Source organism: Rana temporaria, chromosome 1, assembly GCF_905171775.1.
Source record: "Rana temporaria chromosome 1, aRanTem1.1, whole genome shotgun sequence".
NCBI classification, from domain to species: Eukaryota; Metazoa; Chordata; class Amphibia; order Anura; family Ranidae; genus Rana; species Rana temporaria.
The window spans coordinates 604,432,826-604,455,327 of record NC_053489.1 but is presented as its reverse complement, the minus strand read 5'-3'; the positions used below and the strand labels follow the sequence as shown (position 1 = coordinate 604,455,327).

The following is a 22,502-nucleotide window of genomic DNA, read 5'->3' as shown; positions in this document are numbered from 1 at the left end:
ATTCAGCAGACTTAGTGCCACTGCTCTTACTGCTCTCTTCTTATCAGACTCCTATTGAAGATCATCACACTGCTGATATTGAACTTTCTCCCTCTTGTGTATCCAGAAAAGTGCTTCCCTCTCAACTTAAAGTGGTTGTAAACCTCTGACATGAACAAAGCATATAACTCTATAGTGTGTACTTGTCTCGATCCAGAGCACTAAGCGCTGCTGCCTTGTTCCTCTGCTATCTGTATGAGTCAATTCTGATTTTTCAGACACCAAGAAATAACAAGGTGACAGGGAGCTCCAGCACACAGCCTGTGATTGACAGCCTCAGCTCTGTACCTGTGAAGTATGTGAAGGGGGTGTGTCCCTTCTCTCCAATCAGCTATCAGAGTTCTTCTCGCTGAGCTCTGCAGAATGTAACTTCAGCTCCCCACCTTTTGCTTTTCGAAAGCTCAGACAAGCTGTATAAATCCTGCACTTTGAATGGCTGTAGAGAAGAGAAGACTGCAGATAAACAGGTACAACTTATGTAGGAGGATTTGTTTAATCTGTGTATCATCTGAGGCTAGTCACTTCACTGGGTATATACAAGGGTTTACAACCACTTTAAGGCACACCAGCCCCACCATATACTTGATTTTACCTTTAAGCTGTTCTGTGACAATGCAATATAAAGAAGATTTAATGCAATTTTGAAAAAATGACTACTGAGTTACATAAGTATACTGAAGTATGTTTTTATATCAGTCATTGACAGGGGAATTCAGTAGGTGATTTTATTAAATGCTGTATAATTATAGTTCAGTCACATAATTTATCATCAGCCAGCAGTGATGACAGATATGGAGGTAACCTTGGACCTAGAGTATGACCTGGTGCTAAATTCTCTATGAGTGATGAAACAGAGCTGCGTTCTAGCTAAGCACTGACTGTCCCACACCTCACCCTAGCCAGGCATAACTCTACAATTATTAGCCGATTGTCAATTTCCTTCCCTAACTCTATTTCCTAAAATCATTTCTTAAGAGGGCATGCTCAGCAGAGCGCAACTCAGACTTGGTGGTTTGATTAATCTTCGGGGTCATAGGTTATCATGCATTGCTCGTGACCCGAAGACACAGTGGAGGCAGCTAATTTGTAGAATGAACCCTTTCTAATGAGAAGGCAGCCTATTATTAATTAGAAGTCCCACAAGAGCCTGAAGCACTTTGTACTGTATAAAGGTAACCACAAACATTAGAATATTATTGTCCAGTCTGGTAGATTATAGCAAGATGGGGCGATCTTTATGTCTATGGGTGCCATGAGAGTGCACCAAACATAGGCAGCTGATAAAGTGCTTGGGGAATAGCATGTTGGATCTACTCTACTGTGACAAGTGTATGGCATAGCTTTATGGCATTACTCCACCCTTCCCACCCCTGCATTGACTGAAGAATTCAGAAAGCACACCTAATAATAATAACAAATGTAAAGCAGCACAGTGGCTATGTGGTTAGCACGTCGGTTGTCGGTTCAAATCCCAACTACAGCACTATCGGCCTGGAGTGTGCATGTTCTACCTGTATCCTTATGGGTTTCTTCCTACACTCCAAAGACATGTTAGTAGGTAAATTGGCTCTAGTATGTGAGTTAGGGACCTTCGATTGTAAGTTCCTTGAGGGCAGGGACTGACATGAATGTATAGGGCCAGATTCACGTAGCGCAGCGGATCTATAGATCCGCTCGATCTACGTGAATTAAGATCCGCTCCCGCAAGTTTAGGAGGCAAGTGGCTAATTCACAAACCACTTACCTCCAAACTTGCGACGGCGGATCCTAAATCCCCCGGCGGAATTCAAATTCCGCGGCTAGGGGAGTGTACTATTTAAATCAGGAGCGTTCCCACGCCGATTTAAATGCGCATGCGCCGTCCCGGGAATTTCCCAGCGTGCATTGCTCCCACTGACGTCGCTAGGACGTCAGTGGTTTCGACGCTTACGTAAACGACGTCCGTCCGTATTCGAGAACGACTTACGCAAAGGACGTTAAAAAATTCAAATTCGACGCGGGAACGCCGGCTATACTTAACATTGGCTGCGCCTGATAAAAGAAGAGGTAAGTATACGACGGGTACGCCGCTACGGAAACGTCGTAAGAAGACTGTGTCGGGTCCGCGTACGTTCGTGAATTTGCGTATCTCGCTGATTTACATATTATTTATCGTAAATCAGCGGGAACGCCCCCGGCGCCATTTTTAAATTGAAAAATAGATCCGACAGTGTAACACAGTGTAACACTGTCGGATCTAGCCCTATCTATGCGTAACTGATTCTATGAATCAGGCGCATAGATAGGACCAGTGTAAGTCAGAGATACGATGGTGTATCTGTAGATACACCGTCGTATCTCTTTGTGAATCTGGCCCTTCATATATATGTAAAGTGCTTTGTCAATTGTTGGTGCTATACAGGTACTCCTCACTTAAAGTGGAGGTTCACCCTAAAAAACAAGTTTCTACCATGTCATCTAGCATACTAGCGTGAGCTACAGTATGCCTTTATTTTATTTTTTTGCGCCATACTCACAGTTTAATCCCTTAGTTAAGTTTCAGACTCCCCGCGGGGAGTAGGCGTTCCTATGCAGAGGGGAACATGATTGACGGCCAGCTATGGTGCGTCACGCTTCCCGAAAATAGCTGGAGTAGGACTCGGCTCTTCACGGCGCTATACGGCGCCTGCGCACAGACTAGGAGCTGACTGCGCAGGCGCCGTGAAGAGCCAAGTCCTATTTCGGCTATTTTCGGGAAGCGTGACGCGCCATAGCCGGCCGTCAATCATGTTCTCTTCTGCATAGGAACGCCTATTAAGTCTGAAACTTAACTAAGGGATTAAACTGTGAGTATGGCGCAAAAAAATAAAATAAAGGCATACTGTAGCATACTGTAGCTCGCGCTAGTATGCTGGATGGCATGGTAGAAATTTTTTTTTTTTTTTTAGGGTGAACCCCCGCTTTAAGGACCAGGTTGTTAAACGAGGAGCCACAAGTAATCAATATTTTAAGCATTCTTAACCACTATACTGTATTGTGACAAAAAAGTCTAATAACGTTGTTTTAATTTGCATAAGTACAGAACACAAACAAACATTCTGTACTGTACAAAACAATGATGTACAGCGCGTCGTTCGGGACGGGAGAGATGGTCTTAATTCCCAGTGGTTGTTAAACAGGTAAGTCGTTAAACAAGGAGAATCTGTACACTGTAAGTACCTATAATAAATACAATTTAAACCCCCACAAACATTGTATATATATATATATATATATTTATATATATATATATATATATATATTTATATATATATATATATATGTTGCAAGCTTAACAATCTGTAGGGTCCCTTCAGACAGGGTGTCCATTCAGGTGATCAGACCTTGGACCCTCCCCTATGGAGTGGCAGACTTGTGTACGCTGACACCCGCTGCTATCCGATCCGATCGTGCCCGCAAAATCCAGAGAGATTGTGGTCCTATTTTCCATCTGTCTGGCGGATCAGATGAAAACAGACTGGTGGTCCAGTTTTACCCAATTTACCCATAGAGGAGAGCAGGAATGGGTCTATCTCTGCTCTGCACAGTAAGCGGAGATGGACCTGTCATCCAACTGCTCAGACGGAGATAAGCAGAGTGATCCACCGCTGAGCAACACTCTCTGCCAAACAAAGGTGCCCGTGTCAAAGGGGCCTTAGATATAGTGGCTGCACACATTTTTTTAGGATTTTTTTTTCTTTATTTGTACCCACACTTCCTGTCCCTGGGTGACTATGCTCACTTCTCTACTGTTTCAATGGAGGAAGACATGGTTGTCACACAGACTGGACTACCTTTATTACATCTCCATGGGCGTTAAGCAGTTTACATAAGAAAGATAACATTGTTTTTTCCTTTCTGCTCTGCTCACAGGAAGTGACAAGAACACTGCATTTTTTGCAGATATATCTGTATTTGCTGAAAATATTCTCAGAATGCATGTGCTTCAATTGTGGAGTCACTAATTAGCAAGTGATAAGACCACAGATACCAAGGTGCCGTGGCGAGGCTCTGTGGCTTACGCATTTATTTGCAAATGCGTGCAGACTAAACCCCTGTTTTAACACATACTGTTAGATAGGTTGATTCGGTTGTTAACGGGCTGGTCGGTGAGTAAGCTTGGATATTTCCATGGATTTATCCTTGGCCTTGTTTATATCATATGTTGCCTTCCAATGCTACTTGCTGCAATGGGCAGTTATAGGTGGGGGTATTGGTGAACCCTTTTATGTTGTAATGTTGCTGAAAATATTCTTAGCCTGAAAAAAAGACCACATCTATGGACTGGTAAAATACAATTTAAATCGGAGCTCCATCCTAAAGTGGAACTTCGGCTCATCGGATTCCCCTCCCTCCGGTGCCACAATTGGCACCTTTCAGGGGGAGGGGGGTGCGGACACCTGTCTAAGACAGGTATTTGCACCCACTTCCGGGCATAGACTCTGCGGGAAACTGCGGGCATTATGCCACTTCCTGTGACCCCCCCCCCCCGTTGTGTTCTGGAAAACACACAGCTCCCAGAACACAACAGGGAACAGTGAGGACGGCGCAGCACGACTCGTACATGCGCAGTAGGGAACTACTAAAGACAAATGTGAATGGGCCCTTTTATGAAAGGTCTTTCACTGTCCAGATTGTACCCATAGCTTAACTGCTTTCTAATGTGATGACCAGCTACTTTGTATGTGACGGATACATATCCCCCCCCCCTCTCCACCCTCCCAATCTGTTTTGTTTTTTTAAATACCACATTGAGCCAGATGAGCTGGTCTGCAACTCACTACTAAATTGCTTAGAACACAAAATAAAATACATGCTAGCATTCTCTACGTAAACTACGAAGCATAATTTCTGTAAAACGTAATACCTGCTTCTCTCTGGTAACCACACGTGTACCAAGATAGTCTATTAACCACTTGCTGACTGCACTATAGCAGTTTTACTGTGCACTGGATCATATATATATATATATATATATATATATATATATATACACACATACACGTGATCTGACTCTTCTGGGTAGGGGGGCGCGCATGCATGTATATATATTTAAAACCATACTGTATACTGTATGTATGCAGGTATGTCCCGCCATGCAATCTCAAAAGTGTCAAAACAGAGTACAAAGATTTAGATATAGTTTAACACAGTGAAAACAGTGGGGAAGCATTAGCAGAAAACCAGTACAAACCATGAACCAGCATGCCGGGGAACCAGTATAAACTCTGGACCAGCATAAGCTATTAATCAGTGTAAACTACATATTTCAACGTGTATTCTCCAGACATTTCACAAACCCCGCCACACTGGCTGCTACGAGGAGAAATCATTTAGTACAAAAACCGTTAGAACCAAAGCAGTTGCGTCTGCCTCAGGCAAAAAGAAACAGACTCAGCTCTCCTATGACACAAAGACGGCAGAGAAATGGGCAGACACAGCCAGCGACAGCCATTCTATCTTTAAAGATGAAGATCTTACAATCTCTAAACATACATTCTGTAAATAAAAAAAAAAAATGTAGAACAAACAATCAAAAACACATAGATGCAATGCAAGTCATTTGATTTACAGGAGGAGCTGGCAAAGCTCCAATTGACTGACATGGATTTTCAACCAGTGCAGTTACAGACAACAGATTATTATGGGTGTCCAGTTTAAAAGATGAGTTGATGTAGCACCCTCTTAGTATAGAGTAAGCTGCTAGGTAAATTAAGTTTAGTTCCTCTGCAATCAGTGGAGCAGGGGTTGAATGCTTAGACCCCTTTCACACTGAGGAGTTTTTCAGGCGGTACAGCACTAAAAATAGCGCCTAAATACAGCCTGAAAAACTCCTGCCCAGCCTTCTCAATGTAAAAGCCCGAAGGGCTTTCACACTGAGGCGATGCGCTGGCAGGAGAGAGAAAAATCTCCTGCAAGCAGCATCTTTGGAGCGATGAGAGGAGCGGTATGTATACCGCTCCTTCCCATATAAAACAATGGGAAACCGCGGTAATACCGCCCGCAATGCGCCTCTGCAGAGGTGCATTGCGGGCGGTATTAACCTTTAATCGGCCACTAGCGGGGGTTAAAACCGCACCACTAGCGGCCGAATCCCGTGGCAATTCCGACGGTATATCGCTGCTATACCGCCACCGCGCCGCCCGCCCCAGTGTGAAAGGGGCCTGAGGGCTGCTCAATGTTTCATAGGATTCTGTTCTGTTACTTCCCCTCTATAAGTATAGTGGGAGGAGAGCAGAACAGGCAGCCTGAATGATTTATGGAACTCCAGCCAATCCATGGGGAGGTGTGCCCAGAAGATGGAGAGAGAGCCCATAAATAGTCTGAAGCCTCAGTAGCAGGATGTAGTGTTCCAAGGTCCAGTCCTGCAGGAGGAAACTCCCGTGCATGGACTCTGCTCCTGGGACAGGAGTGCTAGAGAAGCCCTTGTGAAGACACTGAGGTCCCAGCTAGGCTAAGCTGTGGGACCTATTCGCAGATCCATTGTCCAGGGATCAAGCTGTGTCAGGAGGAAGCTCACTGAAGAGAGCAAGGAGGAAGTTGGTGGGAAAGAGTCCAACTCTCCTGTGGCAGTCTACATCTCCCTCACTAGGATGAGCCTGGTGGAGATCGGTAGGAGGCAACCAGTGACCCTGTGGCAAATCACCCCGATGCTGAGGAGAAGTGACAGGGTAGAGCTTTTAGCCTCCTGAGGGAGAACAAGTCACCAGCAACATAATAAATCCTATAGGACATTCAGTGGATGCAGTGCAGCCTGCAACTTGTACAGTATTGCAACCAGTAGTGCAGCCAGTGTGAGTTCATCGGGGTATCCCATACTCCCAATCCTTATCCAATTTAATGTTCTAATAAAATCCAGAAAAATAACCCCTAGACTGTTTTCTGAGCCAGTTTAAGAAGGGGGGAAATAGGACCAAATGTACCAGTGGCTCCTTAAGGGGTGTGTTTTATTCATTTAAATGGTTTATCCAGCCACAACTTTTTTTTATAAAGCTGGCCATACACAGCTTGATTTTCTTACAATTCCTGGTCAAAATTTGAGCCATAGTGGCCCATTCATTAGCACCCAACCTGACAAACTTCGATTGAGAAATCAATAGAAGCCAATCAGAAAACATGCAACAAATGGTAACTGTAGCCAAGCCACTGCAGTCACTCTTTAGGTATTCTGGAAGCTGAGGGTGCTGGCTGTAAGAATATAATAACCAGCATCCATCATTGCTGTTTCTCTTCTCTAAATGCTGTATCTCTTGATATTATGCTTACAGATTTTAAGAGCTTCATTGGCTGTTGCTTGCCCATTTCTCAATCATCTCTGTGTCACAGGAGAGCCAAGCATGTTTTTTGAGTAGCGCATGTTTGCTTCTATTATATTTTTATCTTTGAATGCAAAACCTGGTGGGAACAATTATTATGCCAAATTATCGAAAGCATGGGAAGGGAGATGAAATTTGATGGTGAATTTAGGACACAATAGGCCTCTGTTTATTTACCTTCCTTATCTAATCTATAAGATAACATATCAGCAAAATGTTTAATTGCATAGGTGGTTGCTGTAGGAAAATTGTTAAATCTCGAAGAAAAGGAACCAAATGACAAAATGCACAATACACTTTGCTGGCATTTACACACACATTTCTCGAAATAAACCCTGGTGCAGGGGAACTTCTATAGCAGGTGAATAAACAATGCCATAGCAAGGTTGTGGTGCAAATGTATTTAATTCCTAGAAAACCGATAATGAGCCAAAGAAAAGGTTCGTTGTTACATCTTAATACTAAATAATTTTACTTTGAATTACTGCATAAAATAAATGTTTCAAATCTTGGTGTGACAGTACTCTCTTTTTATATAACGTAATCTTGATGAGGAACTGACTCTTCCCATCACTGCTGCCATAATGATCTCATACAGTGTTACCTATTTAGTTAATTCTACTTTTATTCCAAGAATCCATCAGGAAAAAATGATGGGGTTACTAGATAGAAGAGGCTCAGTGATTTACATTTCCAATGTCCTCCCAAAACTTACAGACTGAATTTTGTCCAACTTACATACAGTATCTCTGACCAGCTCATATGAATTACTGAAAGAAGAGGATCTTTTCTTACAGCAAAGTCATATTCAGACACTCTACAAAACTGCTACAAAAGGAACGCGGTGATAACGTTGGTAAAAGTAGGATTTTGGTACTCACCATAAATTCCCTTTTCTAGGAGTCAATTGAAGGACACAGGAAGTATTTTATCTTTGGGTTATATTACCAGGTAATGAAGGACTGGGCATTGGCAAGAGATAAAAAATGTAGGCCAGCCCCGGTTAATCTCTCCTACTATCAGCATGCTGCAGTTTTGCAGTAAAGCAGTACCAAGTCTGCCTGAGCCACTCAGAAATGTCGGAACAGGAAGTCAGATTACCTTTACAGGGTCCATCAGGGATTACAAAAAGGAAACAGTGGCTGCAAGATAGTTACATAGTAGGTGAGGTTGAAAAAAGACACAAGTCCATCAAGTCCAACCTAGCTCATCGAGTCCAACCTAAATATCCTCTCACATACAGACAATGGAGGGAAATTTTCTTTCGGTGAACTGGAGCCAGACATAGGGACAGGAGAACTAGGATCCTGGTTGAGGTGAAAGGCAAAAATAATGGGGTAAGTGAGATAGGGGCCATGGAGGATTTAGTCCTTTCAGCTCAAAATAAGAAAGAGTAGTATAATAAAACATGGACAGTTTGGAATCTATTCATGTACTCAGAGGAGGGGAAGGGAATGATAGAAGTGGTATCGAAGGAGCGAGGTCCGCCCGTTCTGTTGGTGTGATAGGTACATTGGAAATATGGAATTCCTCCATCTCTCTGGGAACAGGGGGAGTTTATATTGCTGTCAGTGTCCCCATTAAGGAGATTCACTATTTCTAAGTGTCCTGATTGCCAATGTCACCAAGAATGAAAATGGGGTTAAATTCAAAATTCTGTGTTGCCACCAGTAATAGAGGTGGCATCATCCAATGAGGACACCCGTTCCTGTGACAGCTTTTTAAGAGGGCATTTTTCCCCACAGGTCAATATTAGCCCTTATCACCCCCCAGCCAAAAAAGTATTTAACCACATTGCACTGGTAACATTAACAGCAGCCTGAAGTGGGTGGGCGATCATGCATGTTATCATTTCTTGTTCTTACTACCTGTCAAACAAATAATCAGTTAATGTTGCTAGTTGGATCACTTTAACATCTTTTAGACTGTGCAGTAGCAAGTTACTTCTGCATTTCTTTAACTCACGTATCATGCTGCTGGCTATCATCTGTCAAAATAACAGTGCCCTAGGGGTTATTTGTGTCCTTTTACCCCTTGCCAGCCCCCCGTATGCAGAGTGCATCTTCTCGTCTATACACTTCGCTTTCCCGCTGCCAATGTGTATTTTAGGATTAGCGTCTGTGTAATACACTAAAGCGTACACAATAATACAATGTACTGCAATACAAAGCAAGCCAATCTATGACTCTACAAAGCATTCACTTACATGAAAAGCACGTTTTATTCTTTTTGTTTCATAATTGAAATGACATTTTATGGCTTATCAAATCTATGCACACATTGCTCACTATAACTAGTGTTAGGACAAATGTTCTCAGCTGATGTAAACATTTTCCTTGATAAAACCATAAAAAAGGACTTTATGGAGCTCTTGTAATCTTTTGGCAAAGAGCTAAGATTTAGGACTATCAACAATGCAAAACAATAGCTTTGCAGCCATTTGTATGAGGTATCAGCATATTCCCATTTAGATTGCATACATCACATAAAAAGAAAGATATGAGCCTGTTAGTGACATGTCTGCCAACAAGACATCTGTTGGCAAGATGCATAGATGTCAAACAAACAAACAAACCAACACAAAGTTTCACTAAATTAAAGAGAGGGTACCTGTATGATCTGTGTTAAGGCCAATGACCTCTTTGGGTCACACCAATGCCTTTAGGGTATTCTGGAACAATGGATGGAGCAGGTCTCTGTAACCAATACAAGCTTGCAGGACAATACTGCTGACATTCCGCCATCACTACACATACTATATAAGGCAACATGCAAAGTATACTAACTCACAGCAGCCAAACACAAATTACCTTTCACTGACCTGACTACAGGTAAAGATTATGTAACATCTAATTACTAAATTCTCATCTAAACCTTAACATGCCGCAAAGAGGCTACAACAGATCAGCAGGCCCTAAAATACTAAAAAGGAGAATAAAAAAAAAAAAAGGGAAAACAAGTGTTTTATTAAAAAAAAAAAAAACAGTTATTTATAATGCATTAGCAAACTAACATTTAGTTAGTGTTTACAGGCACTTCAACTAAAATTTGGTCACTGCATTCTGCACATCATCAGTGCACAAAAAACTTTCTCACAAGACACAGCAATGTTGTTTTCTTCTATTGGGAAAAACAGTGCATCTATACCACAAAATAGACATTAAAGGAGTTCTCCAAGCTAAAACTTTTAACCCCCGCTTTGCCCGGGCTGTAAAACTATACAAAATAAACTTTCACTTACCTGCCTACGATCCCCCGTTGTTCCGATATCGCAGTCCCGTTCTCCGGTCCCGGTCTCTTCCACTTCCTGCGGGTCGGTGACTCACAGTGTGCTCAGCCTATCAGCGGCCGCAGCAATGTCCCGTCGCGGCCGCTGATAGGCTGAGCGCACTGTGAGTCACCTACCCGCATGAAGTGGAAGAGACCGGGACCGGAGAACGGGACGGCGATTTCGGAACAACGGGGGATCGTAGGCAAATAAGTGAAAGTTTATTTTGTATAGTTTTACATCCCGGGCACAGCGGGGGTTAAAAGTTTTAGCTTGGAGAACTCCTTTAAAGCTTTTACATACTAATAACAAGTACCATAAACAAAAAAAAAACTTTTAAAACAAGTCATCACTGCCCTTTGTAGCTGGATGTACTGTGAAATAGTGCATCTTCAAATATCACAACAAAACAGAGACTCTGATAAAACTTTTTAATGCATAGTTTACACTTGCAGCTGGAGGCGGTAAAATAAGCAGATGAGCCATGTTTTCACTAGCTTCACCATTAAACTGCAAAGGCAGCCTGATGGGGGCGTATACATGCTGAGGTCACAATACTTTGCTTCAGTGCAGCAAAAGTTATCCCTCTGTCTCATTCAAGTGATTATATTCAAACACTAGGCTTGTGGTAGTGGCACAGTATATCAATTCAAAAAGCCTGTTGAGCTATCAAAAAAAGGGAATTCAGTAGGTGGCAATACAACAACATGCTAAATGTGTGTCAGTAACGCTTGCACCACTTCCATTATGGATCACTCTTCAAAGAGCAAAGCAGGTGTAAACATGACCTAACAGCTTAGACAACTTGTATATTTCCATTAGAAGGCTGGCAGACTGCCATGATTCTTCGTTCATAGAAAATAAAAGGGACACTTGAAGATGAATTTCCACAATGCTATAGCTACAAAGCTGAATGAGAAATTGTTGTAAAGTGCTTTTGCTGCTAATTCAGAATATGTAAACACTTAGAGGGGGTTTTACTAAAACCGGAGAATGCAAAATCTGGTTCAGATCTGCACAGAAACCAATCAGCTTCCATGTTTTATTTTCAAGGCTTTAAAGGAACAAGCTGAAGTTAGAATCTGATTGGCTGCCATGCAGAGCTCCACTAGACACTAGATTCTGAGTACTCCAGTTTTAGTAAATCTCCCCCTGAATGTGCATAGTCTAGATTCATTTGTGGTATACATAAAGTATTTTTTCTAGGAATACAACAGATTTAAAGATCACTAAAAAAGACAGTGGCTGGTCCATAAGGGGCACATGAGTCCAGGGCCCCTCAATCTCCATGCGGGGCCCTGGACTCATAGGTTTCTATGAGGTTTTTTTTTGGAAGCGTATAAATATAGCCTAAGGCTTTAAAAAGGATGGACTTGAACCCAACCACTTGGGGCATTAGCGAATCAATATTTGCTATTGTCCACCAGCTTCTCCTTCTGGCCAATCTGGACAGGAGGCAGATCTTAAGAGCGGATTAGCCGGGAGAAGAAGCCGCGACCGGGATGGGGTAAGTGTGGACCTGGCGGGGGGGGGGGGGGGGTTGTTACCTGCCCCCCTCCCCAAAAAAATGAAGCACCAGCCTCCACTGAAAAACAGGTAGTATGCTACAAGTGAGCATTACAAAGCAACTAATGTATTATGGAAAATTAAAAATATAAATAGAGAGATAGATATTGATCTCTCAAGCTTTTTCTCTTTATGTACAGTATGTGTATACATGAATAAATTACAGTGTTTATCTGCATTTATATGTTACTGGTTATAGGGTATTGGTAAATGAATTCTAGAGGAATACCTCAGTCATAAAAATGTATTTGAGAATATAATGCAGAGGAAAGATGACCAATAGCAACTAGATGTTTCTTGTTATTATTGCTCAGCAATCAACACCATTACAATGGAAGAGACCTGGTTGCTTTTGACCACTGGGATAGATATACTAAAATTAATGCACTCCGAATCTGGTGCAGCTGTGCATAGTACCCAATCAGCTTTTAACCTCAGCTTGTTTAATTAAAGGAGAAGTACAGCCAAAGCTTGCTTTCTTGCTCTCCTGTGTATCACGGAAGTTCAGTTTGTTCTGCACTCCTGTGACTTGTTTTCAGCAGACAGCGGGCTGAAGCTCATCGACGGCTGACGTCAAAGAGCTGACTTGGGAAAGATTGTGACCATATGTTCAGGATCCGCCCACATGCCTGGAACGGCAAACTACTAAGAGCCTGAGCCGGTCGCCCTCCACAGCGCAGTGCTCCAGTGAAAAGCAGAGAATGGTGACTGAAAGCAACCAGCTATCTTCTTAGAGCCAGCGAGGGACAAATACAGCATCGGACTGAATCGGACCGATGCTGTATCCACCTAGGTAAGTGTAATTCTAAAATAAATAAAAACAAAACATACTTCTCTTTTAAGCTTTGGCAATAAAATCTGGAAGGTGATTGGTTTCTATGCCGAAGTGAGCCTGATTTTACACTCCCTAACTTTAATAAGAAAAAACTACTGTGCGATGCATTAGTAAATTATTTCATTATTGTGCAAAAGCACTGGTAGAGATTCCATCTCCAACTAACATTTTCACACTGCAAAGTGAAAATAAGTGCTCTGAGTCAAACTAACCAATCAAAAAAAGCTTTTATAAGTATTAAAGCTAGCTGGTCGCTTTTTTTCACTCTTTACCTCTTACTATTAACTACTTTAAACTTTCCACCAAAGACCTTAGAAAACGGAGTGAAAGATGCATTAAAAGTCTCACAAGCCCTAGGCTCTTTCTCTTTGATCAGGCTCTTGCTACTCAGCATATTCCACCTGAAGATGAAATATGTTACTGTGTCTAGCGCAAGCCTGTTATACTTGTTTAACTAAACCACCAGCCACCATCCCCTGCGAGTTCACTGACAGAACGTAGGAGAACTGTCTGTAAGGAAAGAATGTAACAAGGCAATTAACAGCCAAAATGAAGCTTATATAACACTATACAGAGCAGCAGGATGATTTACGCTAAATGTTGTTAGCCGTCAATGGAAACAGAAAATGTGGAGTTAAAATGACAAAATGTATTGGCTCAACTCAATAGATTTAAAAGGCACAATTTTGAATACCTAAGTTTCTTCGTTGGGTTTGATTATAAAGAATCCTACATGTTCTAAAGTTGCACTTCTGATTTTTTTTTTAATACACTGCCTTTTCTTACCTTGCATAACCATAATTGGATAATACTCTTTTTCCTAACCTTGGCGGACTTCCACTTTAAGTTGTAATTGCTTTGTGTAGAAGTTATCCAAGTTATATGCTGGAACTTTTATAAAAGTGGATTTAATATTTTAATAAAAGTTTGTTTCCCTCCTCCTCAAAAAAAAATCATTCAGATGTAACCCTTCTATTAAAGGGAGATCCAAAACTGATAATGTCAGTAAAATTACCGTTACTGCTTTTTTATAAAAAAGCAATAGAATACTAGAGGAGGTCTTTTAAGAGTTCTTAAAACCGTAGAAAATAAATGCCAAAGGAAAAAAGTTCTCCTTACCTGCTGTTCCAGAGAGCTCCACACTTAAGGTTCGTTCAATAGTCTTGCTCTCAAATGGGGAACCCTTGGGGTCACTGGAAGACAGCGCATATTTATAAAAACAAGCTGAAATGGAGCTATTGTAGCCAAGACGAGAAGACACCCATCCCTTGCCAACAAAGCTTGCCGATGCTCAATACTTACTTTGGTGACTCGGGTGTCAAAGGAAGTGACAAACTCGTTGACTTGGCTGGAAATAAAAAGAAAAAAATACAACTCAACCATGGGTACTTTGCTGCCATGTTCTACATTACCCATTTATTTACATTATTTATAATTCATACAACTCTTTGCCTAATGACTAAGGTATAAAAACTAGTAAAGAAAGAGATGAAGTGTTATAGCACTAGTAATCAACCTTTATTAGGCATCTTAGACATTTTTTTAAGCTGCATTTTGTTTTGAGGTGAGCAACGGAACCTACATAATTCTCCCAGTACAGATCTATATTATAGTAAGTGAGCTTTCTAAAATATTTTCTAAATAGCATCGGAAAAACTGATTTAACTTATTGCTTGGAGTTGCTAGTTGTGTACAATTAGTAAAACGTGGAACACGTACACTCAGTAAAACACCTTTGCTGGAATAAATATAAATGCTGCAAGCCTACATCCATGTGTATATGCCCTTAGGCACAGGGGTTGATTTTCTAAAAGTAAATAAGCTGTTCACTTTGTAAGGGAATTTTGAATGTGGTATTAATTCACTTTGCAAAGTATAACCTCTCACATGCAAGGAAGATAAAAAAAAAAAACTGTGTTTTTGCTTGCACATGATTGCATAAAGTAAGTCACTGTGGGCTTGATTTACTAACCCTAGAGAGTGCAAAACCTGGTGCAGCTGTGCATGGTAGCCAACCAGAGTCTAACTTAGGCTTGTTCAATTAAGCTTTGACAAAAAAAAAACTGGAAGCCGATTGGTTTCTATGCACAGCCGCACCTGATTTTGCACGCTCCAGTTTTAGTAAATGAACCACCACAGCTCAATCTCAGTCACTTGCAAAGTCAAACATTTTCTTTCAAAGCAAAAGAAAATCATTGAAAAGCCTATTTGCCTTTTGTAAATCCAACCCATAGTCCCAATTGCTTAGTGAACAGTTTTCTGTGTCCCTAAATGTCAGTCTTCTCATTGTTTCCATTGTTTTAGAAACAATAATAGCAAGGATGATAATCCAAGAACCCTATAACTACCCCAAATTTATTTCTGGTATTCCAACCAATTAAATTCAAGCTTTTTCCAGAAGATGGAAGAAAAACATCTGATTGGTAGCCATTGGCATTCCACTACTCTTTTACTTCAGTCTAAAAACTTCAGCCAATTCCTATTCTTGTTGCCCTGAGCAGCCAAATGTTGCTGTCCATTTTGCAATATTAAAGGAAAAAACGTGTCTACTTGATATGGACAACATGACTGCTCTTTATTGTGTACTTTTGTGTTTGTGGCACATTGTGATAGCGACAGCTTCCCCCTCCCTGCTATGTAGAAGTTTGTCTCAAAAACCCAGCCACAAAAGTGAAACACTATGAAACCTAAGAACTATGTGTGTGCCAACTCACTGGACACAGAGGAGGATGACTCTACCTACCGTCTGTGACCCAGTTCTCTGTTCCCAATTGACTGAGAACAACTGATACCTGAAGTAGCAGCAAATGTTAAACATAATCTCATGTCCTCCATTCAAATGCTTATCTCCCTACATCTTCAAGATCATCAGAACAAGCTTGCAACCACTGAATCTAGGACATAGGCCTTGGACAACATGCAAGAGCTATTAATGACCCCATAGACTCCTACATATTAAAGAATAAAACACTTCAAACATGTCAGTCCACCTTGTGGAGGAAAAACCTCCACCTGGTAGGCATACCTAAACAATTGACTCCTTTCTAACTCCACAAGCTCTGTGCATTAATGGTACCTGCTGCCCTACGTCTCCTGGACCCACAGAAAAGGATTCATACACACAACCCTGATTCAACTGGCCTACTGGGCATGAAAACTTTTAATTTTGGACAGCTACAACTTGCGACAGTTCTTAAGCCCCATACACACTATTAGATTTTCTGCAGACTTTTTTCAGATTTACTAAACCATACAATATGAGGTCAAACCTTAAGAGTTTCAATTCGTATGCAACAATTGTATAGTGTGTATGGGGTCTAAGATATTTAAAATGTGTCAAGCCTGGTGGGGAAGAGACTAAAATACTCTCTAATATACCCGGCCACTCTCAATCCAAAGAGCAGATCCAACCTAAGAGTCTGTTTGGGGTGAACTTTCCTAACCTCACATTGAATTATTTATGCTATATCAGGGGTTCAATGCCAAATAAACTTCACTACAGTAACCATTCTAATAATATAGCTTGCAACTGAGTTTGTGCAAGTTACCAATATTCTAATGTATCACAAACCCTTTTTTTTTTTTTTACATGAAGGTTGTCCCCAACACATTTATAAAACTGAAATGTACTGTTTTCTAATGTATAGCTAAGGTTTATACGCTGTAGTTTTTCTGTGGAACCTACAATAAAAACTTAAAAAAAGTCTGCCAGACATTGAATTTGCTTTCCACAAACCTCCACTTCTCTTTCACTCCTTTTGTTTTTCACCAAGTTGTTCAAACCCTCCAGTGATTAGAAAATACTAGCCTTTTGTTATAAACTAAACAAGACTAATGGTTGATCACTGCTGCCTCTGCTCTGACGGCCACTGAAGCAGTCGAAGATATTATACAACGGGCTCTGAAGCTTTTGCAGACTAGAATAAACATGTTGGGATGAAGTATAATGAATACAAATAATGGTCCCGCACAGGCTGCATATGAAATCACGACATACATAGAAAGTATCAAATTGAGACTCATACCTCCCATAAAGTAGGAACCCAGACTAACTAGAATGCAATCCATCACTTCCATATATAATGTCTATGGTGTGTGCTAGCTGCTGATCTCAAACAAGTGCAAGTCCCGGTATGGACAGCATGGGGTTAAGCTTTAAAAATACTTAGCTTTTGTTCCAGCACAAAGATTACAAGTGGCAGAGGCTGTTGAATAATAAACTCCCTTATATGGATTCTTTTCTTATCTCTGTGCTGCAATAAGGAATATATTATTTGATGCAAATCTCTTATGTCTTATATTCTGTGTTTTTTTGTTGAGATTCCTGACATTTTCGTACATCTGCCTGAGGATAAAGATTCACATGATGCTTTTATACATTGCCATTCCCAGGTATTTTTTCAAACCTAGAAGTGCTACTTTTTTTTTTCTTTTTGAAGTTTATAATGTTTTCATAAGTCAGGCCTCGTACACACGACCAGTTTCCTCGGCAGAATCCATCAAGAAACTTGGTGGGAGAGCTTTTTTGCCGAGGAAACTGGTCGTGTGTACATTTTTCTCAAATTGGCTCGTCGAGTTCCTCGTCGGGCTGGTTTCCGACGAGAAACTCGAGTGTGTGTATGCTAAGAAACCCGCGCTTGCTCAGATTAAAGTATGAGACGGGGGTAAAAGTAGCATTTGTAATGGAGATAACACATTTTTAAAGCTGTAGCAGACTGAAAAGTGCAAATCGTCTCTTACCAAACTTTTATTTAACACGCAAACACATGAAATTAGTAAAACCAGCCCCAAGAGTTGTGCCAGTGGAATCGAACTTCCCCTGCCGTTGTATATGTTGTAGGTCACCGCGTTTGAGAACGAGGAGATTTTGTCTTAACAGTGTGTACGCAAAGTTCCTCGACAAGCCTAACAAGGAACTCGACAGGAAAATGATGTGTTTCGCCCGACGAGTAACTCGGTCGTGTGTACGAGGCCTCAGGTATCGGCTTTATTCCGTAAAGCAGAGAATCGGCCTGAATTTGCAAATTGCAATTGGCATAATTGTTAAAGCTGAACTTAGTTTCCCTTATATAATTTTGCAAAATAGAATTGTATCTAGTGCTATAATTATAAACTTTCAAGTACAGATAACAAAGGTGAACACATTTGAAATCTGGAAAAACAAAATAAAGATTTCAGTGAAATCTCTCTTTATATTAAACTGCAAAGCCCAATGAATTTATTCAGCCTCCCTAAATATATCTTGTAAATAGTTTCCATTTAAGGAAACAGCTTATTGCCCTGTTTTGCATGTAGGAGTAAAGAGAGTTGATTTATAGACGAGTGTGTGTACACAGGAGAAAAAAATTCGAAAGCCCTTCTGGAATTAGCATGTGGAAAATTACCCATTAGGAAGGCAAGCTAGCAATAAAAATAAGCGTAAAGTGCAATGGATATTTTCGGTGTTACATAAGGAATAGTAATGTAGCAAAGTGAGCCATCAGACATTAAAAAGGCAAAACTGCAGACACTTCACAGCAAAGCGTCTCTTGGGCTTGTACTGCAGTGATGCCAAGGGATTGGCTTATGACAGGTGTAGTACATTGTACTGTATTATGAACCAGGAAGGGATCCTGGATGTGTAGGTGGCTTATCCACTGATGTATGTGGATAAAAAAAGAAAAGAGCTGCTGGAAAAAAAGAGCTGCAAGTATGGAATATCGAAAAAATGAATTCCGAGGGAACACCTACGATCTGCTTGTGCCACCATATGTTATAGAGATACTTAAACTGAGAGGTGCCTTTACTTTCAGGACAATTTCATTTCATACAACCATAAATATTTAAATCCACCCTTTTTCATCACATCTACTGGACAGTGCTTTTGAGCAAGTGCACTGTAGATTAGAGCAAGCAGTGTCAGCTTATTTCAAAGAGAGGAAAGGAAATGTCAGAAAATGTTTTAAACGGTCCCAATTGGGAGCATTTCCCCCAAGTATCTAAGGGATTGTGTAGATGGGAACATGCAGCATGCTTTCAGGTGCACTCAGCTTTCATTTCAGATCAGTTTGAGATGCTTCTGAGTTTTATTTGAACTCTTTCACGGGTGTTTTTCTCTACCTTCTAAGCTGCATTAAGGTTCTTCAAACTTCCTTTGCATTCCCATTGCGTTGTATGCAGATAAATCCAGTTCTGACGCGAACAAAATCTCAGGTACAGGCCCTCATGCTGCCACCCCACTTGCATATATCAGTCAATAATGCATAGGTAATAAAACATATTTACGTTGTTGAACCAAAAAAAAAAAAAAAAAACAATCCTGAATTAATGGAATGCCCTTTTCATGCTTACCTAATCTCTTTTATTCAACTGTATGTCAAGCTGGATAAATCCCATTAACCACTACAACTAGGACATTGAAAGTTGACAGCTGGATACTAAACAGGAATGACTGGGGCTGATTTAATAAAGATATATAGGCTGTTTAACTTTGCAAAGGAAATTGGACTTTATCCCCCAGTGCTTAGACAGGCCTTACACAGTGCAAATTTCATTCCTGCAACCATGGGTTCCACCAGAATCCCTCCTGCTGAGTTGTTGTCTGCTCCCGGCGGGGATAACTTCCCCTGCCCGCCCCATGCTAGTTGCTAGCAATAATCATAAGAGAGTCTGGCATTCTGGTTGTACCAAAGTTGATCAATCGATCAACTTGGTACATTCAGCATGCCCATTAACAGTTTGAATGTAATCAAGGATGGTTACTGCTGAGATTTGAACCATGTATGGCTGGCCTTAGTGAATAAAGTGAAGACCTGCTGCCTTCAAGCATGTGCAAGCAAAAATGTATTTATTTTTTTCCTTGCATGTAACTGGGTATTCTTTGCAAAGTGAAATTTCAACACATTCGCTAAGCTCTTCTGAAATTTCTCTTGTACAATGCAACTTATCTTGAAAAATTAACAGCCTATTTGTCTTTAGTAAACCACATTCAGAGTTGTCTACCCCTGCTGTACATTGCCAATTATTGATGCTCAGTGGATATCTGTCCAAGCATTATCATGTATGAGCACCCCAAGTCAACATTAAGGTTTGAAAGGATACAAGAAAGAAAGAATTGTCACATTCCAGAAACAGAATCCAGATGGAAACATGAGGTGCCAGTTTGAACATTAGTGCAAATAAACTACAAGTCAAATCTTTACCAACGAAACGTTGGGGTTGTTTTACTAAAGGAGTAGCGAATGGTAAAGCTGTGGTTACTTCGAATATCCAATCATGTGCAAAAGAAGATAAAAAATGTCTTTTGCATGTGCATAATCAGATGATTAATATGAATGCAGCTTCACTATATTCATGAAGGGAAGTGGACATACTCTACTACTCATTTAGTAAACCAATGAATAGAAGCTCCAGATCCATCAAGGATATACATAATTAAATCTGCCATATTATCGGTCAAAGAACTAATATGATCTTAAAATTCCATACAAGTGCAGCACAGCTGTGAGTCCCAGCACTACCTTGAAAATGTGGCAGAGGATGCAAGCAGGGCTTCTTTTTGGTGCATTTGTCAAATCTGTTATTCGTCCTGCTCTCTGTTGATTTGGTCTGAGGAGAGTCATCATTTGCAGTCAGGTACTTAAGGAGCTCCGAGCAGGGGCGCCTCTGTGGCTTCTGCGGTTGACAAATGTTTCTGGGTTTATTGCTCCAACAGTTCTCGCTCTTCAATGTGAGGAAAATAGAGAGAACGAGGGAGGGAGAGAGAGAGAGTGATAGAGAAAAAGAGAGCAGGCAAGAGGGTTGAAAATAAATGAAAAGAAATAAAGAGAATGAAATAGAGAATGGTGAAGAAAATACCATAAAAGGAAGAGAGAGAGAGAAAAAAAAAGAAGGTGGCGGAGAGAAGGGAAAGAGAAAAATGAAATTAGTGAACAAAATCCTGGATAAAAAATATAAACTTGTCTCTTGTCTTTTATTAATTCTGTGAAGTGCTCACAATAACTGCACTGGGTCTATGATCTGTGAATAATTGTTTGCAGAACAAGGCAAGAAAATTGCATTTAAAATTCCCAAATGCTGCTTATACAAAATTTTATTTCATTCCTACATTGTCTCAATGTTATCCCCAGAAACAGAGGAGCATCTTGTTTTTACATTCTCTTTTTAATAAAGTACGGGATTGAATCCACTTAATGTTTATTTGTTACCTGATGCTACAGAACAGCATTTCACAGTTCTCCTAAGTGTTCCTAAAATGCTTATTTTTTAGCTATTGTGGACAGTAAGGGAACATTAATTAAACGCTGAATTTGCCACGGATGTGCACTCTGTGCTAATGGTAAATAAAAAGAACTACCTATATTTCACAGTAATACGCTGCTTTCTAACCGTCATCCCTGCTGGTAATTTCTGCTGAAGGAAACTAAAAGTGCCTGTGATCTTCAAGGTAACCAACCAGTGTTGGCCGATGGTGGGTACATACCGCGTTTCCCCAAAAATAAGCACAGGTCTTATACAAATTTTGGCAACAGTAGGGCTTATTTTCGGGGTAGGTCTTACTATGTAATGTGCTGTCTTCTCTCTCCCTCTCTCTCCCTGCCTGACAGGAATCCTCAGTGTGAACGGAGATAAAATGCTTGTGAAATCCTATAATCCACTCTATTACAGTAGTATATAATGTACAATGTATGTGTTTCTGTAATATAATTGTGCCAAATACCTTTGTTATAGTGCCGCTCTGTGCTTCTGTGATCCACTGGAGCTCTCTTCCCCGCAATTATATTACAGAAACACACACATTGTACATAATATACTACTGTAGAGTGGATTATAGGATTTTACAAGCATTTTAAACTAGGGCTTATTTTCGGGGTAGGGCTTATATTGCAGCCCTCCTGGAAGATAACACTAGGTCTTATTTTCGGGGATACACAATATATATTTACCACACTGGCTTCAAACTTAAAGCGGTCCTCCACCCTAAAGTGGAGTCCCGCTGATCGGAACCCTCCCCCCCTCCGGTGTCACATTTGACACCTTTCAGGGGGGAGGGGGGTGCAGATACCTGTCTAAAGACAGGTATTTGCACCCACTTCCGGCCACACGCTACGGGCAAAAGACGGGCATTCCGTCACATCCCGTCTTTCGCCCGTTGTGTGCTGGGAACACTCGGCTCCCAGCACACAGCGTGTGAGCCAATCGGCGGGCGCAGCGCGACTCGCGCATGCGCCGTAGGGAACCGGGCAGTGAAGCCGCAGCGCTTCACTTCCTGGTTCCCTCACCGTGGATGGAGGGGGGAGCAGCAGGGTGACGAGCGATCGCTCGTGCCCTGCTGCGATCGGCGCTGGACTCCAGGACAGGTAAGTGTCCTAATATTAAAAGTCAGCAGCTGCAGTATTTGTAGCTGCTGGCTTTTAATATTTTGTTCCCGTGGCACATCCGCTTTAAGACTGTGGCCATACAGCACTAAGGCATTTATTTT

The 22,502-nt window shown here is 41.1% G+C and overlaps 1 protein-coding gene across 3 annotated transcripts in view; it reads right to left on the bottom strand.

Moving 5' to 3' along the window:
* Positions 1-22,502, bottom strand: part of PPARGC1A (PPARG coactivator 1 alpha) — a 130,447-nt gene that overhangs the window by 37,116 nt on the left and 70,829 nt on the right. For all 3 annotated transcript variants that reach the window (XM_040335185.1, XM_040335186.1, XM_040335187.1), the window contains 3 exons: positions 20,542-20,743; positions 14,345-14,390; positions 14,162-14,235 (listed from right to left, as the gene is read on the bottom strand). In XM_040335185.1, the coding sequence (XP_040191119.1) occupies positions 14,162-14,235; positions 14,345-14,390; positions 20,542-20,743 (322 nt within the window). The remainder of the gene's footprint in view (positions 1-14,161; positions 14,236-14,344; positions 14,391-20,541; positions 20,744-22,502) is intronic.